Source organism: Takifugu rubripes, chromosome 11 (genome assembly GCF_901000725.2).
Source record: "Takifugu rubripes chromosome 11, fTakRub1.2, whole genome shotgun sequence".
NCBI lineage: Eukaryota > Metazoa > Chordata > Actinopteri > Tetraodontiformes > Tetraodontidae > Takifugu > Takifugu rubripes.
The window spans coordinates 1596744-1615089 of record NC_042295.1 but is presented as its reverse complement, the minus strand read 5'-3'; the positions used below and the strand labels follow the sequence as shown (position 1 = coordinate 1615089).

The window sequence follows — 18346 nt, the reverse complement described above, 5'->3', positions numbered from 1 at the left end:
AACATGGTTTTGAACATGATTTGTGTGAACGTTGTAGTTTTATTGCGTGTATGTATCTGTAGCTTTATGTTATGTTGTTTCTTTGACAGTAACTTTGATAGTGAATGCACTGTGTTGGCCAGGTCTCCCTTGGAAAAGCAATATTTAACCTCAGTGGGCGATTTCTGGCTAATTAAAAATAAAAAAGTCCTTAGTTATTAAAGGTTGAATTGAAAGTTAGTGCAAGGTTTTTTTTCTTTTCCTTTATTTTTTAAAAATCAATTTAAAAATCAAAACATGTCAATCAATCATTTTTTTAATTCACGGGAAAAAGTAGGAAATATGGTATCAAAAAACCAAACAAACAGAAAATAACCTGAACCAGAACTAGTTTTTTAAAAATCATTGAGGTAGAAAGTCAATTGTTGTAAATTAACCTTTATCCTAATTTTACTGAAACACCATTTTTGTACGTACAAACTTAACAAATCTTTAACGATAGTTTAAAATAAATCCCCTCAGCCTTAATCGTGTTATACAGCACTGTATTATCTGTAGTGATGAGTTGATATATGTAGTTGTGTATTTGACAAAATAGTTGAATCACCATAACACATTTTTGTCCGTGCTGCATCCTGTAACAACACAGGGACACGTCTTTGTTGGTGCTATTACTCTTGTGTTTTAAACAGCATAAGCTGCACATTACAGTAAACCTGAGCAATCAAAGACCAACCAAAGGAGAATCATTTTAGCAGGAAATATCTTTTACATTTTGCCATGGACTGACTCACTGCATCTTCCATTTTGCCACTAAACTGTACTGTAAATCTTTCAGTGTCTATTGTAATAAAAACACAGATACAGTTCTCACTTTGCTTTATGTGTGTTCGATGTGGAAGAGATTACACATAAAGACAAGATTTTAATAATCTGATGACAGATTGAAATGTCAAATTTTGACATTGGTCCCAGTTTATGAGTACGAGAATGTGGCTCCGCCATGTTTTTACAGTAGCCTGGAAGAGACTAAAAGGCCTAAATACAAACTATGGCGCCCCCTGGATGTATGTTGTTGTCTAAGAATGTTTCCTGTTGGCTGTTGCCAAACACCTTAATGTAAATGATCAAATGACTAAAAGTGAAACTGACAATATTGAATCGATGCACAACTTTACTTCAAAAAGCAAACAAAGAAAACATCCAGAGAGATGATGCCACTTGATTATTTAGTCTGCAAACGAAAGGAAAATGTGTTAAATTTCACTCAAAACACACACTTTTCATACAAAGTGAATATGAGGTCACAATTTAGAATGAAATGTGTAACACAACAGGCACAAACAGCGACAGATGTCAAAGTTAAGATACGTTGAAAGGGTAAGATATGTTAAATTATGTCTGCTAATGTAATTAAATGTTTGGTTATTATATTTGCTGTATTATAACTCAATCAACTTACCTACATCACAGGTGACGACATATTCCGTCTCTGCCTGGTCACCTGATAAGAAACAGAAGAATTAGATTAACATAAAAAAATAATTCTAAGTTCAAATTTAAACCTAAACTCATGTGTCATGTCCGACGGAGCAGAAAAGGTCTTACTGGGCTGGTAGTAGTCGTAGATCTTGACCAAAGCTGGTTTCAGGTTCTGCACTGGGACCTCCTGGATCAGGGTTAAAGTGTGGTGGATCGGGGTGTCCTTCGGCAGCTGTTGGAGACAAGACTGAGGTTATCACACGATCTAAGCTGGAGATCAACCGTCACAGCAGATCTTCCTGACCTCAGTGATGTAGATCAGAACTCGGCCCTCGTTCTCGTCAACACGACCCACCAAGAGGGCTTGACGGAGCTGCATGGGGTCAATATAAGAATGTCAGGTTGATGGAGAATAAAGTTCTTTACCCTCAGACAGTTTTACTGAAGTATTAAATCCTCTTGAGCAGGGTGTACTTTACTCACATTCGCCAGAGACTCGGGGTCTGGAACAAATCCAGACAGCATTGTAACCTCCAGGATGACCATGTTTGTGGTCTGTTGCTTGCCCCTGTATCTGTAACACATCCACAAACGCTATGCTCCAGTGGCGTTGTTGTAGTCTCGTTTGAAGCGGTAGCTGACCTTTACTCACAGGGACGAAAGCTTCAGTGTGACTCTGTTTTTCTGAGTCTGACACTCTGGTTTTGCCTCCACGAAGAAAATGTCAACGGTGGTAGGAGTTGGAATGTTGTAGTGAAGAGAAATCTGGGAAGATGTTAGGACGGATGTTATGTGGCAGGTCTACTGAGTCGAGCAGGTATGATCCGGTTCTGTGATTCTAAACATCTACAAGCTCTGGGTACTCATTTTGTGGACCAGTACCTGTATTGAAGCACACATTGAGCCCTCCACTTCCAGGTTGACTTTTCCTCCCAGGTCCTTCAGCAGCTTCTCGTGGTAGACCAGTTTGTTGTTCTGGTTCACATCAAATACCAGTTGACCACTGGGGCTATTGACCTTGACCGTGCTTGAACCCTTTGTGCTGTACACCAGAGAGGAGTAAAGGGCCAGAGCCTGAAGAGCGACCACCGTGTCCTACAACAACGACAGCCCAGTTATCCTCTATGGATGTGATTTTCTACGTCCCAGGAAGATCCCCATCTCCTTCGCTCATACCTGTGTAGAGGAGAAGCCTCCATAGTAGTTCTGCTGCATGGAGAGCCATCTGACGATGCGGCTGGCGTAGCCCAGGTCTTCGGTAGTAGGAGAACCACTGAGTTTGGCGAGCAGAACGTAGGAGCCGATCTCCACTGACAGAGAGTCAAACCCCTCATCTGTGCTCTGGGACCAGTGGATTAAGCCCCCTACGCAGGCCACAGGTTCAAATGGGTCAACAGGACCAGACTGCAATGGTGCCCTTCAGGGCTTCTGACTCACCTTCCTGGGAGGCAACCGAATCCAAGTGCTGCAGGAGGAAATCACGAGTCTTTAAGTCTCCAGCCAGAGAGAAGACATAGGCCATGAGAGCTGTCGTGTAGGTGTTGTCCAGGTTGTTGGTGGATTCTTTGAGGCACATCATGCTCCTGTGGACTGGAAGATCCTGCAAAATATACCGTGAAAATGTTTGGTTTTTTTTAAATTTCTGCGACCATTATCGATCTAAGTTATATAAAAATCTGTCTGTGTTTTCTTCTATTCCTGGACCGGTCCAGCTCTTTAGCTTCTGTCGACTTTAGCACCGTCGAGTACTTACAGTAGCCGACATGTTCATCTCCAGTAAGGCGGCCGTGATGTAAGCGCTGAGCGTCACTTCATCAGAAACTCCACCCTGAGGAGAGGAAGCACCAGTCAAACCATCAGCATCGCCCACATCCAGGGTTGGAATCTCGGGGCGGCCCATTAGATCACCTTCATCCTGTTGTTGAAGAGTTTTCCAGACTGCGCAAAACAGCCGTCTTCTTTCTGTCGGCCCAGCAGCCAGTTCTTGGACTCGTCCATCTTTGTCGGGTCGATGTAGATGAATGCCTTCGCTTTTTCAAAAGACCTCACCACGAAAGCGGTCAGCCTGCGAACAGATTATCATCAGCTCAGGAATCTAGACGTAGCGACCTGAGCAGCCTGACTAACATTTCTTCTCACCAGGTGTTCCCGTCTCCGATTCCAAATGCGCTGTAAGATCCATCCCGGTGTTTGTAGTTCAGCTGCCTCTGATATCCTGGATAAATTAAGCGCACATTCAGATTAGGATGACAGACATATTCATCCTCCATGATCCGGCTCCTCACCGCTGGTCAGGAAGTGGATGGCCTTCTTTAAGATGTCATCTGTCAGCTGTTCTGTGCTTCTCAGGTACTGTAGGATATAGATGTTGGGGGCCAGGAGCGCCATGTTCTGCTCCCCGCATCCGTACGGCATCTTCAACAGTCCATCCAGGTTCTGCAGAGCCCGGCCCATGATGTCGCCTGCAGGACAGCCGGGTTGAAGTACAGCGAGCGCATTGAGCAAAATGAACCCGTCCGTCTAACGACGTGACAAAACCCATTTGAATGAAGTAATCTGATTACCCAGCACAGATACTAAAGCTCGGGCTGATCCATCGATCGCATTATCAGGAAGTTCTAGTTCGACTTCCTCTTTCAGCACCTCATCTGGAAATAAAACACACACATGAAATCCCGTTTCAAGGCAGAGATAGAAATATTTAGCATAGAGCAATGGTTCTGATGGCCTTTTAGTGCTCTATGGATAGAACAGTGGAGGGAGACGGGGCCTTTTCTGATACCACAGGCTACCAGCAGGGGGCAGATAGGACACAATGTCCATTTTTAGTGAAACCTGGATGTGAACTGGACTGACCGTTTGGACACAGCAGCCAGTTATTTATTTTTTTCATCTCCGTCCCTTCGGCCTGAAATTGAAATTAAAAAAAACAAGGCATGACCTTCCCATCGCCATGACAAGGTATCGCACATGCTGTCAGCTGATGGGGTTTTACCTTCACGATAAGCGACCGCGTGACCGTGTCGATGCGACCTCTCTCCGGCACGCTCACGATCTCGTTGTCACATGACGCGTGTGATGCTATGGCCTCGGCGCTCACAGTTACGTTCACAACGCCTGTAAAGGTGACGAAACACAATAGTTTTATGAGAAATTCAACTGTCTGAGAGCCGTTGATGTGGATCATTTTAACATTGTCATATAGATCAGTCTAATGTTTTTCGATGGCCTTACCCAACACTGAGGGCACCATGGTCCAGCTCAGGGTTTTGCGTTCGCTGCCACACAGACAGGAAGTGTACTCGTTTCCGGACAGAGGTGTGAGGGTATATTCATCCGATGGGGCTGCTTTCACGCTGACCTGTTGAAGACACGGCTCAAAATATTTACGAAAAATTTTTTAAAACAAAACTACAATCCAGAGAAGATGAGCGAGGCATCGCGCACCATCATGCAAGTGGACTGGTAGTTGAAGACGGTTGCCTTCAGTTCAAACTGCTCGCCGCGGATGATGGAGTACGGCAGGCTGAGCTCCAGGAAGAAGGGCTGGAACACAGTGATCTCGTTCTGGGGAGCTAGGCCGAAACCCTGAGGGGACAAGCAGAACGCCTCCGTCTTCCAGGTGGTGATGGTGTCTGGGACAGTGAGGGGCAAGTCCGTCTGTGCAGAGTCTCTGGAGGTAGCAACACACAGATTCAGCTAATCTTCAATCACGCAAAAGGAGTTTCCCATGGTGGCTTAATCAGATTATACTTTGCTCAGGTGTCAGAGGATTCAGTTACATCTCACCGAGCCCCTAGTGGACATGGTAGGAATTACAGCATTAGCGTCAATATGGTTAGCCACTAGAAGGCGGGGTTTTGGGGACATTTTTATGGAAGCTGAGTAGATCAGAACCTCACCCGACTTCAGCCAGTTTCCACACCCAGGTTTCTGGGAAGAAAGTGCGGACGGTTTTGATTACGCCTCTTCCTGGTGCCGCAGCCATACCGGTTTCCGCCATGGCCATGACACGTGGTGCTGAAAAGCGGTATACTGAAGAAACACCACAACAAGAGTCATTGCCAAAATTTCAGTAATGTACAACTTTCGCATCATTCGTTTTACAAGAGGGGGAAATAACAGCTCACACATCAAGCCACGATGGTACTCCAACCCTTTGAATTTCACACATGATGGCATCTTGATTAGCAAGTTTGTGGCAACCTTCAGACCTAAACTCTGGTAAGCACAGGCAAAAGAAAGTCACGATGAGTTAGAGTTTGCTTTTTCGTGAATATACCACGTAGTGTTGAAAGAACGAGACAGAATTTACCTGAAAAACTGAATGAGCATCATTTGCCTCATCACCAGGTGGAACGGGCAATATATATCTTTTTTGCCTCACGTGTAAACACGGTTCAGAGTCCTCAATTTCATATGGGATACCAGAAACTCTACTCACAGGCAGCAAGTTAAATATCTGAAAATGAAAATGGAAGCTGAAGCTGGAGATGAACCCTGGCTAAAGCATCTTCACACAACAGAACAAATATCCCTATGAAGAACCACCTTCTAGCTGGTCGGACTGGGCTTCTCCAAGAACCTTAACAAATATGTCCTGATTAAATTTGGTCCTGGCATTTACCTTGTCAGCGGTCATGGTCTCCCCGGGCTCTAGGATGAGGACGCTCTGGTCAATGGCGCTCACGCCACACAGAGAGTTTGGAAGAGCCTTCACCTTCATGTTGACTTCCTCTCCCGGGACAGCGGAGGTCGGGGAAAACTCCACAGACACCTAACACACAGAGTAGAAGTTTAAAGCGGAACACACTGTTTCTAACACAAGTAATGAGGCGACAATTTAAATTAAAAGTTCAGCGTGTGAGATTTGGCTCCATCTGGCTAAGAGGTTACAGATCACAAGGACTGAATAACCTGGAATCCACCTCCTCGGCCCTCCTGGAACCTTTTTAATCCAAACAGCAGCTGTTTCGTATGACAGTGTGTTAGCTTGGGCTCGTACGGCCACTGACCTTGTTAAGGAAGCATTTGGTCACGGTGAAATCGGCCTTGTGGGCAATCACGTTCTCGCTCGGGAGGATGACGTACGCCATGACCTGCAGGGCCGGTGAAAACTCTGGAGACATTTTCACACTGAAGGATATGCTGCCCTCCGTCACTGAAAGAGAAATGGAACGTTGATGTCGGAAAAGCAAAGCACTCAGACTTACAAAAGACGCTATGAAAAACTGGGGTGGCCTACCGGGATCTTTCAGAATCTCCACCATTTTAAATCCCTGAGTGATGATCATTCCTCTTGACATAATCTGGGAGAATTTGTCACAACACAGTTGATCGCGATAATCTGAGGAATTTGACCTTTTGTACAGTGTTAGCATTACAGTTAGCACTTGTGTTGAGGGGCATTTTTCTTTGAATTCTGGGTAAATGTTTCTAAAGCGCCCCAGTCGCTGCTCACCAAATATGTCACATCCACATTTCCTGCAGTTTCTCCCACGAAGTTGTATTTGATGGAGATGGTCTCCTCTCCATCACACGAAAGAGCTTCCTCCTTTTTGTTCACGACCAAGGAGCTGACAGATTTGGAAAAAGGCAAAGGCAGCTGGAACACGGACACTGTGTGGTGGGCGCTGTCAAAGAATGGTTCCAGGAAGTTACGGTCTTGTCGTACTTCTGAGGCCTGATTGGACGGAAGGTGCTTTTAGAGTTTGTCAAATATGTTTCATGTTTTTATAAATGATTCTATTCTTAAACGTTAGATTGATGTCCTCTGTTACTGATTCCATTTCTGGCGTTCTGACCAGCAACTTAACATAAACCCGACTCCCAGTGGCCCCTTGTGTGACGTCACTGGGGCCCGGTGATGTGTGATTGGCCCCATTCAGTCACCTACCTTGAGTCTGATGTCCTCTCCATTGAACAGTGTTGTGTTTAATGAGAAAGTGGCAATTCCCTCGGCATCTGTGGTGAGGTTCAGTAGCACCCAGTCCTGCCAGCCTACAGCGTTCAGTAACTGGATCTCCATGTTAGGGACGGGCGTATCGTTGTGGTGAACCGCTTTAATCTGCCGGAAATGAGAAAAGGGGCATCCCATAAAATCACCAAAGCTTCTAGACTCTGACGGCCTTGAAAACCATCTCTTACGCCCACCTTCCCCTCCAAAGTGGATTCCTCATTGTAAATCTTGGGTGTTTCAACAAAGATCAACTTCCCAATTATGTAAGAGAGCTCCACAATTTTCGACGCTGGAAGTGAAGTTCCTGTGAGGAAAAGCAACCGAGTTACAGCAACACAACATCCTGAACGAGCAGTAAGACTGGCAAAACTTGCCTGTCCCCTCCTCCTCCACGCTGGCTATGATGTTGAGGGAAGGGTCAAACGCCTTAGCTTCTATTTTGGTGAAAACCGACATTTTGGGGTTGAATTTGGCACAGCCGGTCTTGTCCGTCTGGATAGCAAAAAACAAAATTGGAGAGTTGCTGAATGTTTCCCGACAGATTTCTGATTATTGATCACGCTGAAGCCTTTTTGCTGATGATTTTATAAAGCTAAAATTGATGAAAATGCATTTTAGTTCTTAAAAGTCCAGCGTGCGCACGGTTTGTGACGCCATAAAATGTTTGTGTGGGTTTTTTTTAAACTGAATTGATCTCTGAATCTTGATTTCACTCCTCTGCTGTGACCACTTCCGCTCATCTTTCGGCGGAGGTGTTATATTTTTCGATGGCTCAGAACCAGAGTTAATAACACTGCAACACCTGTTTCGCCTCTTTGAAACACGGGACTGGGATCGGATCGGTCAAATAGCTCCTCGGTCTCCGGCAAATCTCGATGTTCACCATCCCCGGCACAGGTTGTCCATACGTGTATCTGTTTGGATCAAAGATTCAGAGGGTAGGAGAGTGGCTGGTAATGGCTAAAAACACAAAGTGAATACAAGAACTTACTTTGCACAGACGTCCATTTCCAGTTCCTCTTTTCCAACGCTTACCTCGTTGGGCGCTTGGAGGCTCACCTTAAATTTTGGGAGGACTGAGGGACAGATGAGTTTTGGTTTATGGGGGGAAGGGGTGGTTTGGTGCCAAATGAAAAGCTCTGCAACTCACCATATTTTTCCACCTTAAATCTCTTGTTTACTTGGTTTCCCTTCATCCAAACTGAAATGGTATACCATCCCTCGCGGACCTCAGAGTTGAGGGAATAGGACAGCTGCAGTATTGCCCCGTTGGACGTGGCGTTCAGCCACTGCCCGATCCGGTTTTGTTGAGGGTCCTGAGTGAAATCAACGAGGGAATCTACTTCCAGAACTTACGGGGATGCAGAACAATTAGTGTGAGAATTTCCGTTTTCCTTACCAGAAGTTCGATGACATCGTACTGGAAGAGAGAAAAATAGAGATAAATGTGAAATTTTCCTCATAATCACAACTATGACTGGATACTTTGACCCTTCATCTGTGCCAGCTGTTTGCACACATGGATCAAACTGGTATCAGAGGTCAAAGGACACAACCTACGCTTTGTTTGGTTTGCCTGATTTCGCTCCTGCAGCTGGACTTTTGTATGGTTTCCACACATCATTACCTAACCCATGTGTGTACTGGTTCAGAAACACCCCCAGGGAACTCACCAGCCCTTTTGCAGGTCTCAGCTTGGTGTCCAGCGTGACGACTCTGTAATGAACTGAGAGGCGAGAAAAACGGGATTAAGCGGATTCTTTCACACAGCCGACCGACCGGTCAGGTTACCTGTTTGACCAGGCAGGTAGATGGGCTTGTCTGTTTGGACGAAGGACTTCAATGGGTAGTATTTGATCATGATTTTTCGTGATTCCGTCAAGGAAAACTGCGCTCCGCGTACAGTGACGATGAGATTGTGGACCTTAGATTCCGACATCTCCGGAGCCTGTGGAAGAAACATGGAAACATCAGAACTGACGATGACCAGAGAACCAATCATGCAAGCTGGACGTTGAGGACCTGGAAGTTTGTGCATTGGTGGAATTGTTTGTCTGAAACTCTCTCAAAGATGACCATTTTGTTGTCGTTGTAGGTGAGAATGGCGGTCATGGCCAAAGACTCGTTGGGCTGCAAGAGACTGGCGCACAGCCTGCTCGTCGATCCAACTTCGATGACGCCAGGAATGGTCACCATGAACTGTCTGCAGCCACAGAAACATACAAGCGTGACGGTTATCTCACCGACCGAGCACCAAATCTGATGGGCGTAAGAAACCTGGAGCAGGGAAACTCACGGTCCGGCGGCCACGCCATCGAAGAAGACCCAGTTGAGGCAAAGGAGCAGCGTCCACGCGCAAGTACGACCCCCCGGCAGAGCCATGGCTGACTGACTGACAGAGATGAGCTGCGGAGTCCATTAAATAGTCTTTAGAGCCCTACCCCAGTCTCTCTCTCTCTGTCACTCTCTGTCTCTCTGTCAGTGACATCAGACCTGTGACATTCCTGCATTTAAAGTCTGCTCATTATTGGCAGCATGTAAAATTTGAGTGGGTGCAGGTTTCTATCTGTCTCTTAGTCTGTCTGCACACTAACAGAATAATGTCCTCAACTAGCCAGCATGCTAACTTGCTGTCTGGGTTTAGTAGCTGGTGGTCTTTTAATGCCCGCCAAATAACACCAACGAAGCATGTATAACCTCATATATAACGTTCCTACAGTTGCTGAGCACAAATGTGAGCGGTTAAAGGGCCGCCGATCTTGTTTGAACACAGCTGAACCCGATCCAAGGGTTTGCACAAAATAAATAATGTCTAGGCAGTTAGTTTTCTTTCACCTGAGAAATATGTGTAATCAGCCTGCGCAACCAGTGCGTCCAGTTGCTGTCAGGTCAAAAGTACAAGCGTTGCCTCTTTTGGGAATTGTGGTGAAATATATCCATCTATCTCTCTATTCATCTAGTTATCTGTCTATCGATATATCCATTTAAAAAAAACATACAATTCTATCTAAAGAAAAGAAAGACATGCTCACACAGGGCCTTGCAGTGAGCTGCAGACTCATTTAGGGGTGAACCCTGCCGTCACCCATATATAGCTGGGAGAGGCTCCAGCACCCTCCCTGGGGGCCCCTAAAGACATATAGTGGTCAAGAAAAAAAGAAAATAGCAAACATTGCATTGTCACGTGTATGTAGACTCTAACACTGTCCCACTGCTGATGGTTTTTTCTGTATCTGCAGAGAAGAATGGCAGAATGATCCTCAAATCCAGGCGTTCTGAGCTTGTGATATCGTGCAACAGAAGAGGCTCTCATCGCTGCCAAAGATTTTATACTAGAGCAATTTTAACATGGTTTTGAACATGATTTGTGTGAACGTTGTAGTTTTATTGCGTGTATGTATCTGTAGCTGTATGTTATGTTGTTTCTTTGACAGTAACTTTGATAGTGAATGCACTGTGTTGGCCAGGTCTCCCTTGGAAAAGCAATTTTTAACCTCAGTGGGCGATTCCTGGCTAAATAAAAAATAAAAATAAAAAAGTCCTTAGTTATTAAAGGTTGAATTGAAAGTTAGTGCAAGGTTTTTTTTTCTTTTCCTTTATTTTTTAAAAATCAATTTAAAAATCAAAACATTTCAATCAATCATTTTTTTAATTGCAGTTTGATGACAGACTAGTAAACAAACTGCAAGACAACATAATAAACACAATAAAGGGTTGAACTGTTCTCGGAATAACACTGGTCTCTGTTGTTAGTCGTTGGTGTAGTTTGCATTTTCAGATTTCGCTCCTGCAGCTGGACTTTTGTATGGTTTCCACACATCATTACCTAACCCATGTGTGTACTGGTTCAGAAACACCCCCAGGGAACTCACCAGCCCTTTTGCAGGTCTCAGCTTGGTGTCCAGTGTGACGACTCTGTAATGAACTGAGAGGCGAGAAAAACGGGATTAAGCGGATTCTTTCACACAGCCGACCGACCGGTCAGGTTACCTGTTTGACCAGGCAGGTAGATGGGCTTGTCTGTTTGGACGAAGGACTTCAATGGGTAGTATTTGATCATGATTTTTCGTGATTCCGTCAAGGAAAACTGCGCTCCGCGTACAGTGACGATGAGATTGTGGACCTTAGATTCCGACAGGTTGAATTGAAAGTTAGTGCAAGGTTTTTTTTTCTTTTCCTTTATTTTTTAAAAATCAATTTAAAAATCAAAACATTTCAATCAATCATTTTTTTAATTGCAGTTTGATGACAGACTAGTAAACAAACTGCAAGACAACATAATAAACACAATAAAGGGTTGAACTGTTCTCGGAATAACACTGGTCTCTGTTGTTAGTCGTTGGTGTAGTTTGCATTTCAGGCCGCAGGGTGCGACACTGCGGTACCAGTCCGTAGGGGTCAAAACTGCGGTATTAGGTCGTAAGGGGCGAAACTGCGGTATCAGGTCGTACGGGTCAAAACTGCGGTATTAGGCCGTAAGGGGCGAAACTGCGGTATCAGGTCGTAAGGGGCGAAACTGCGGTATCAGGTCGTACGGGTCAAAACTGCGGTATTAGGCCGTAAGGGGCGAAACTGCGGTATCAAGTCGTAGGGGGCAAAACTGCGGTATAAGGCTATAAGGGGCGACACTGCGGTATCAGGCCGCAGGGGGCGCCATTGCCCCAAACGCATGATAACAACACACGAAGAAGAATGAGCGCTGCTATAATGTGACGGCAGCCAAGAGATTTTTGAAATCAAGTGAACTTTTTGAATCTCCTGGAATCTACTAGATCGTTAAAGAGGATTTAAGAGAAAATAAGTGATAAGGCGGAACAGAAGGTGGCAGTAATGCAACTTTCCGGATGACAACCTGCCGTTAAAACGCACAGAAGAAGACGTTTCTCCTCGAAGCCTCCTTACAATTAACGTCTGACGTAAGTTAACGACACCTTTTAATCGCGTCCTTAATTTTAACATTTCTTCCCGTCTCGTGTTTAATGAGCATTTGCGTGAGATTATGGGGTGCTAAATAAATCAATAGCGCAGATTTGAAAAGGGCTCTGTGGTAAGAAAGTTCAAATAAATCCCGTACTTAAAATTGACGTCTGAAATAATAAATAGTAATGTATTACTTTCCATATTGTTGGAGGTTGAAAATGCGATTTGCACAGTGTGTGCACAAATAAAAAATATCTGCAGAGGCATGCAGATGTCACTGATTAGTAAAAATATGGAGTCTAGCACGTTTTTTCCACATGATGTCCCCCTTCCCCCCCCATCAGCAGCCTAAGGGGAGGAATGTCACCTTTAGTTGGGGCCGAGTTGATCCAGACTCCTGTGCAGCTCTACCGATACCTCCTCCGATGCTGCAGGCTGCTGCCCACCCCAGCTGTGCAGCAGCATTACCGTCACGCCATAAGACAGGTGAGATGCTCCAGCACAGAGAGCCTGTGGACCGATGCTGTGTAAACACACACAACCTGTTGAGAATTGTCTTTATCTTGTTGTTATGTGTTTCACCATATGTTCCTGTCTTCCCTTAGAAGTTAGGCAAGGTAGACTAAATGTAATTAAGAACAGAGACATTTGCAGGATTGTTGTTTGATCTACTGTTATCTCAGGAGCCAGTCAGGCAGGGGGTGTCAAACACTCATTGTAAACAGGACATCAGGGGGGTTGATGATGATCACATTTGCATGAAGAATGGGATCTGGCCTGGGAAAACAATGGAAGAGAAGAACTCTACCAACACCAAAGGGACTGGAGGAAGAGGACGAGGACATCTCAGCAGGGGATCTGGAGTGGATTGCATGGACATTGTGAATTTGCATGTGTGTGACTATAAAGGACTGGGCCAAGGGATAGTTAGGTTGTCAGACTTCGTGCCCTGACAATTAACTTTGTTGTTGCTAGGGTTATGAACTGGCCCGGAGCTCTGTAATATTTGTGTCTGGAATTGATTCTATTGTTAAATACATTTTGAAATTGGTACTTTACTTCTCGAAGTCTTCATTCAACGAACACGCGGATCGGCAGCTACATACAGGAGGTATCGCGATCCAACAAACCCAACAGCAACTTTGTCTGGGTTCCAGAGTTACAACAGCCACTCGGATGAAGACGACCCTGAGAGGATACACATGATAATCCAGAGAGCCATCGTGGATGCGGACTGGATTCTTGATAAAGTAAGATGTGGAATCACTTTCCAGGTGACCTGAGTTGTTTTTAAAACCTCTGATTTACAGTACGCAAAGAAGAAATGAGGCCTCGTTTTTCAGAGCGGCACCTGGGGAGATCGGTGGGATTCTGTCAGTCTGCAAATATTTATTATTTTAGATGTAGTTGATCTTTTATGGCTCACTAATAAATTATGTATCAATAATCATGTTGGGTTTTCTTTTAAAATGTCAATATCATTAACATCTACCTCTAAAATCCAGCAAAAAGCAAATGCTCGGACAAAAAATACCTCAAAACTATAGTGAAATAATGAGTAAAAACCCCCTCATTGGATTTATGTAAAGCAAGAAGATATTTGAATCCTGCAATATATTTATTCAAGTATAAAATTCATCCATGAAGGAGGATAATGAGTAAACATGATCGGAACTGTTTGCATCAGAAAAAAGGCAAAAATAAGATTTAAACTTTAAAAACAACCATCAACACACATGCATTAACTCATTTAAATGTAAATATTAAAACCAGATTTACAGAGTACTTGTGTATAAATAATTGTTATAAATAAGGATTTTTCTGTGTAAAATAGTTCCAACTTGGGTCAAGATTATTGACGATACTGAGATCTTTGGTGTGAAATGATCATCACACACTCGCTGAGCCACACGCAGGCATCGGTGTGTCAAAGGTCAACACTTGCTTCAGTGGAAACGGCATCTGAGCCGTTCCACGGGACAAACGGGGCGGCGAGAGAGGCACTCGGGAGGTCAGGTGGCAGGTGATATCGTGCAACAGAAGAGGCTGTCATCGCTGCCAAAGATTTTAAACTAGAGCAATTTTAACATGGTTTTGAACATGATTTGTGTGAACGTTGTAGTTTTATTGCGTGTATGTATCTGTAGCTTTATGTTATGTTGTTTCTTTGACAGTAACTTTGATAGTGAATGCACTGTGTTGGCCAGGTCTCCCTTGGAAAAGCAATATTAACCTCAGTGGGCGATTCCTGGCTAAATAAAAATTAAAAATAAAAAAGTCCTTAGTTATTAAAGGTTGAATTGAAAGTTAGTGCAAGGTTTTTTTTCTTTTCCTTTATTTTTTAAAAATCAATTTAAAAATCAAAACATGTCAATCAATCATTTTTTTAATTCACGGGAAAAAGTAGGAAATATGGTATCAAAAAACCAAACAAACAGAAAATAACCTGAACCAGAACTAGTTTTTTAAAAATCATTGAGGTAGAAAGTCAATTGTTGTAAATTAACCTTTATCCTAATTTTACTGAAACACCATTTTTGTACGTACAAACTTAACAAATCTTTAACGATAGTTTAAAATAAATCCCCTCAGCCTTAATCGTGTTATACAGCACTGTATTATCTGTAGTGATGAGTTGATATATGTAGTTGTGTATTTGACAAAATAGTTGAATCACCATAACACATTTTTGTCCGTGCTGCATCCTGTAACAACACAGGGACACGTCTTTGTTGGTGCTATTACTCTTGTGTTTTAAACAGCATAAGCTGCACATTACAGTAAACCTGAGCAATCAAAGACCAACCAAAGGAGAATCATTTTAGCAGGAAATATCTATTACATTTTGCCATGGACTGACTCACTGCATCTTCCATTTTGCCACTAAACTGTACTGTAAATCTTTCAGTGTCTATTGTAATAAAAACACAGATACAGTTCTCACTTTGCTTTATGTGTGTTCGATGTGGAAGAGATTGCACATAAAGACAAGATTTTAATAATCTGATGACAGATTGAAATGTCAAATTTTGACATTGGTCCCAGTTTATGAGTACGAGAATGTGGCTCCGCCATGTTTTTACAGTAGCCTGGAAGAGACTAAAAGGCCTAAATACAAACTATGGCGCCCCCTGGATGTATGTTGTTGTCTAAGAATGTTTCCTGTTGGCTGTTGCCAAACACCTTAATGTAAATGATCAAATGACTAAAAGTGAAACTGACAATATTGAATCGATGCACAACTTTACTTCAAAAAGCAAACAAAGAAAACATCCAGAGAGATGATGCCACTTGATTATTTAGTCTGCAAACGAAAGGAAAATGTGTTAAATTTCACTCAAAACACACACTTTTCATACAAAGTGAATATGAGGTCACAATTTAGAATGAAATGTGTAACACAACAGGCACGAACAGCGACAGATGTCAAAGTTAAGATACGTTGAAAGGGTAAGATATGTTGAAAATTATGTCTGCTAATGTAATGAAAATGTTTGGTTATTATATTTGCTGTATTATAACTCAATCAACTTACCTACATCACAGTTAACGACATATTCCGTCTTTGCCTGGTCACCTGATAAGAAACAGAAGAATTAGATTAACATAAAAAAATAATTCTAAGTTCAAATTTAAACCTAAACTCATGTGTCATGTCCGACGGAGCAGAAAAGAAGGTCTTACTGGGCTGGTAGTAGTCGTAGATCTTGACCAAAGCTGGTTTCAGGTTCTGCACTGGGACCTCCTGGATCAGGGTTAAAGTGTGGTGGATCGGGGTGTCCTTCGGCAGCTGTTGGAGACAAGACTGAGGTTATCACATGATCTAAGATGGAGATCAACCGTCACAGCAGATCTTCCTGACCGCAGTGATGTAGATCAGAACTCGGCCCTCGTTCTCGTCAACACGACCCACCAAGAGGGCTTGACGGAGCTGCATGGGGTCAATATAAGAATGTCAGCTTGATGGAGAATAAAGTTCTTTACCCTCAGACAGTTTTACTGAAGTATTAAACCCTCTTGAGCAGGGTGTACTTTACTCACATTCGCCACAGACTCGGGATCGGGAACAAATCCAGACAGCATTGTAACCTCCAGGATGACCATGTTTGTGGTCTGTTGCTTGCCCCTGTATCTGTAACACATCCACAAACGCTATGCTCCAGTGGCGTTGTTGTAGTCTCGTTTGAAGCGGTAGCTGACCTTTACTCACAGGACGAAAGCTTCAGCGTGACTCTGTTTTTCTGAGTCTGACACTCTGGTTTTGCCTCCACGAAGAAAATGTCTACGGTGGTAGGAGTTGGAATGTTGTAGTGAAGAGAAATCTGGGAAGATGTTAGGACGGATGTTATGTGGCAGGTCTACTGAGTCGAGCAGGTATGATCCGGTTCTGTGATTCTAAACATCTACAAGCTCTGGGTACTCATTTTGTGGACCAGTACCTGTATTGAAGCACACATTGAGCCCTCCACTTCCAGGTTGACTTTTCCTCCCAGGTCCTTCAGCAGCTTCTCGTGGTAGACCAGTTTGTTGTTCTGGTTCACATCAAATACCAGTTGACCACTGGGGCTATTGACCTTGACCGTGCTTGAACCCTTTGTGCTGTACACCAGAGAGGAGTAAAGGGCCAGAGCCTGAAGAGCGACCACCGTGTCCTACAACAACGACAGCCCAGTATATCCTCTATGGATGTGATTTTCTACGTCCCAGGAAGATCCCCATCTCCTTCGCTCATACCTGTGTAGAGGAGAAGCCTCCATAGTAGTTCTGCTGCATGGAGAGCCATCTGACGATGCGGCTGGCGTAGCCCAGGTCTTCGGTAGTCGGAGAACCACTGAGTTTGGCGAGCAGAACGTAGGAGCCGATCTCCACTGACAGAGAGCCAAACCCCTCATCTGTGCTCTGGGACCAGTGGATTAAGCCCCCTACGCAGGCGACAGGTTCAAATGGGTCAACAGGACCAGACTGCAATGGTGCCCTTCAGGGCTTCTGACTCACCTTCCTGGGAGGCAACCGAATCCAAGTGCTGCAGGAGGAAATCACGAGTCTTTAAGTCTCCAGCCAGAGAGAAGACATAGGCCATGAGAGCTGTCGTGTAGGTGTTGTTCGGGTTGTTGGTGGATTCTTTGAGGCACATCATGCTCCTGTGGACTGGAAGATCCTGCAAAATATACCGTGAAAATGTTTGGTTTTTTTTAAATTTCTGCGACCATTATCGATCTAAGTTATATAAAAATCTGTCTGTGTTTTCTTCTATTCCTGGACCGGTCCAGCTCTTTAGCTTCTGTCGACTTTAGCACCGTCGAGTACTTACAGTAGCCGACTTGTTCATCTCCAGTAAGGCGGCCGTGATGTAAGCGCTGAGCGTCACTTCATCAGAAACTCCACCCTGAGGAGAGGAAGCACCAGTCAAACCATCAGCATCGCCCACATCCAGGGTTGGAATCTCGGGGCGGCCCATTAGATCACCTTCATCCTGTTGTTGAAGAGTTTTCCAGACTGCGCAAAACAGCCGTCTTCTTTCTGTCGGCCCAGCAGCCAGTTCTTGGACTCGTCCATCTTTGTCGGGTCGATGTAGATGATGCCTTCGCTTTTTCAAAAGAACCTCACCACGAAAGCGGTCAGCCTGCGAACAGATTATCATCAGCTCAGGAATCTAGAAGTAGCGACCTGAGCAGCCTGACTAACGTTTCTTCTCACCAGGTGTTTCCCGTCTCCGATTCCAAATGCGCTGTAAGATCCATCCCGGTGTTTGTAGTTCAGCTGCCTCTGATATCCTGGATAAATTAAGCGCACATTCAGATTAGGATGACAGACATATTCATCCTCCATGATCCGGCTCCTCACCGCTGGTCAGGAAGTGGATGGCCTTCTTTAAGATGTCATCTGTCAGCTGTTCTGTGCTTCTCAGGTACTGTAGGATATAGATGTTGGGGGGCCAGGAGCGCCATGTTCTGCTCCCCGCATCCGTACGGCATCTTCAACAGTCCATCCAGGTTCTGCAGAGCC

At 44.2% G+C, this 18346-nt stretch overlaps 4 protein-coding genes across 10 annotated transcripts; 1 reads left to right on the top strand and 3 right to left on the bottom strand.

Annotated features, from left to right (window-relative positions):
- Positions 1-843: 843 nt before the first annotated feature.
- On the bottom strand, positions 844-9877 carry LOC101079721 (alpha-2-macroglobulin-like). Its single transcript, XM_029844019.1, has 36 exons — positions 9717-9877; positions 9443-9623; positions 9212-9368; positions 9094-9146; positions 8820-8840; positions 8571-8736; positions 8412-8496; positions 8223-8334; positions 7795-7912; positions 7615-7724; positions 7358-7528; positions 6923-7144; positions 6707-6770; positions 6477-6622; positions 6089-6238; positions 5777-5923; positions 5592-5682; positions 5364-5496; positions 4909-5134; positions 4696-4822; positions 4457-4578; positions 4318-4369; positions 4026-4109; positions 3747-3923; positions 3601-3676; positions 3370-3526; positions 3215-3289; positions 2899-3061; positions 2638-2825; positions 2344-2556; positions 2114-2226; positions 1945-2035; positions 1766-1834; positions 1588-1693; positions 1442-1483; positions 844-1213 (listed from the first exon to the last, which is right to left on the bottom strand). Exons 1-36 carry the CDS (start codon positions 9800-9802, stop codon positions 1209-1211), a joined length of 4299 nt encoding a protein of 1432 aa, XP_029699879.1. The 5' UTR covers positions 9803-9877; the 3' UTR covers positions 844-1208.
- LOC115251509 (LYR motif-containing protein 9-like) lies at positions 9086-13787 on the top strand. 6 transcript variants are annotated; one of them, XR_003890073.1, is made up of 6 exons: positions 9086-9227; positions 9304-9779; positions 10660-11426; positions 11503-12336; positions 12688-12826; positions 13409-13525. XR_003890073.1 is itself a non-coding variant. In XM_029844045.1 (5 exons), the coding sequence occupies exons 3-5, from the start codon at positions 12701-12703 to the stop codon at positions 13666-13668; spliced, it is 237 nt and encodes a 78-aa protein (XP_029699905.1). In that variant the 5' UTR covers positions 11270-11426; positions 11503-12336; positions 12685-12700; the 3' UTR covers positions 13669-13787. The 6 variants fall into 6 exon arrangements, 1 of the variants encoding a protein (XP_029699905.1); XR_003890074.1 differs by lacking the exon at positions 13409-13525 and adding an exon at positions 12946-12964; XR_003890076.1 differs by lacking the exon at positions 13409-13525 and having other exon boundaries at positions 10660-10975; positions 11559-12336; positions 12688-12939.
- A 1487-nt stretch (positions 13788-15274) lies between these two features.
- On the bottom strand, positions 15275-16540 carry LOC105416175 (pregnancy zone protein-like). Of its 2 annotated transcripts, none has more exons than XM_029844043.1 (5): positions 16382-16540; positions 16203-16271; positions 16025-16130; positions 15876-15917; positions 15275-15644 (listed from the first exon to the last, which is right to left on the bottom strand). In XM_029844043.1, exons 1-5 carry the CDS (start codon positions 16481-16483, stop codon positions 15640-15642), a joined length of 324 nt encoding a protein of 107 aa, XP_029699903.1. In that variant the 5' UTR covers positions 16484-16540; the 3' UTR covers positions 15275-15639. The 2 variants fall into 2 exon arrangements, with proteins under 2 accessions (XP_029699903.1, XP_029699904.1); XM_029844044.1 differs by having other exon boundaries at positions 15880-15917.
- Positions 16541-16542: 2 nt separating this feature from the next.
- LOC115251531 (alpha-2-macroglobulin-like protein 1) lies at positions 16543-17953 on the bottom strand. Its single transcript, XM_029844122.1, has 6 exons — positions 17807-17953; positions 17652-17726; positions 17336-17498; positions 17075-17262; positions 16780-16992; positions 16543-16662 (listed from the first exon to the last, which is right to left on the bottom strand). The coding sequence occupies exons 1-6, from the start codon at positions 17894-17896 to the stop codon at positions 16543-16545; spliced, it is 849 nt and encodes a 282-aa protein (XP_029699982.1). The 5' UTR covers positions 17897-17953.
- Between the last annotated feature and the right edge of the window lie 393 nt (positions 17954-18346).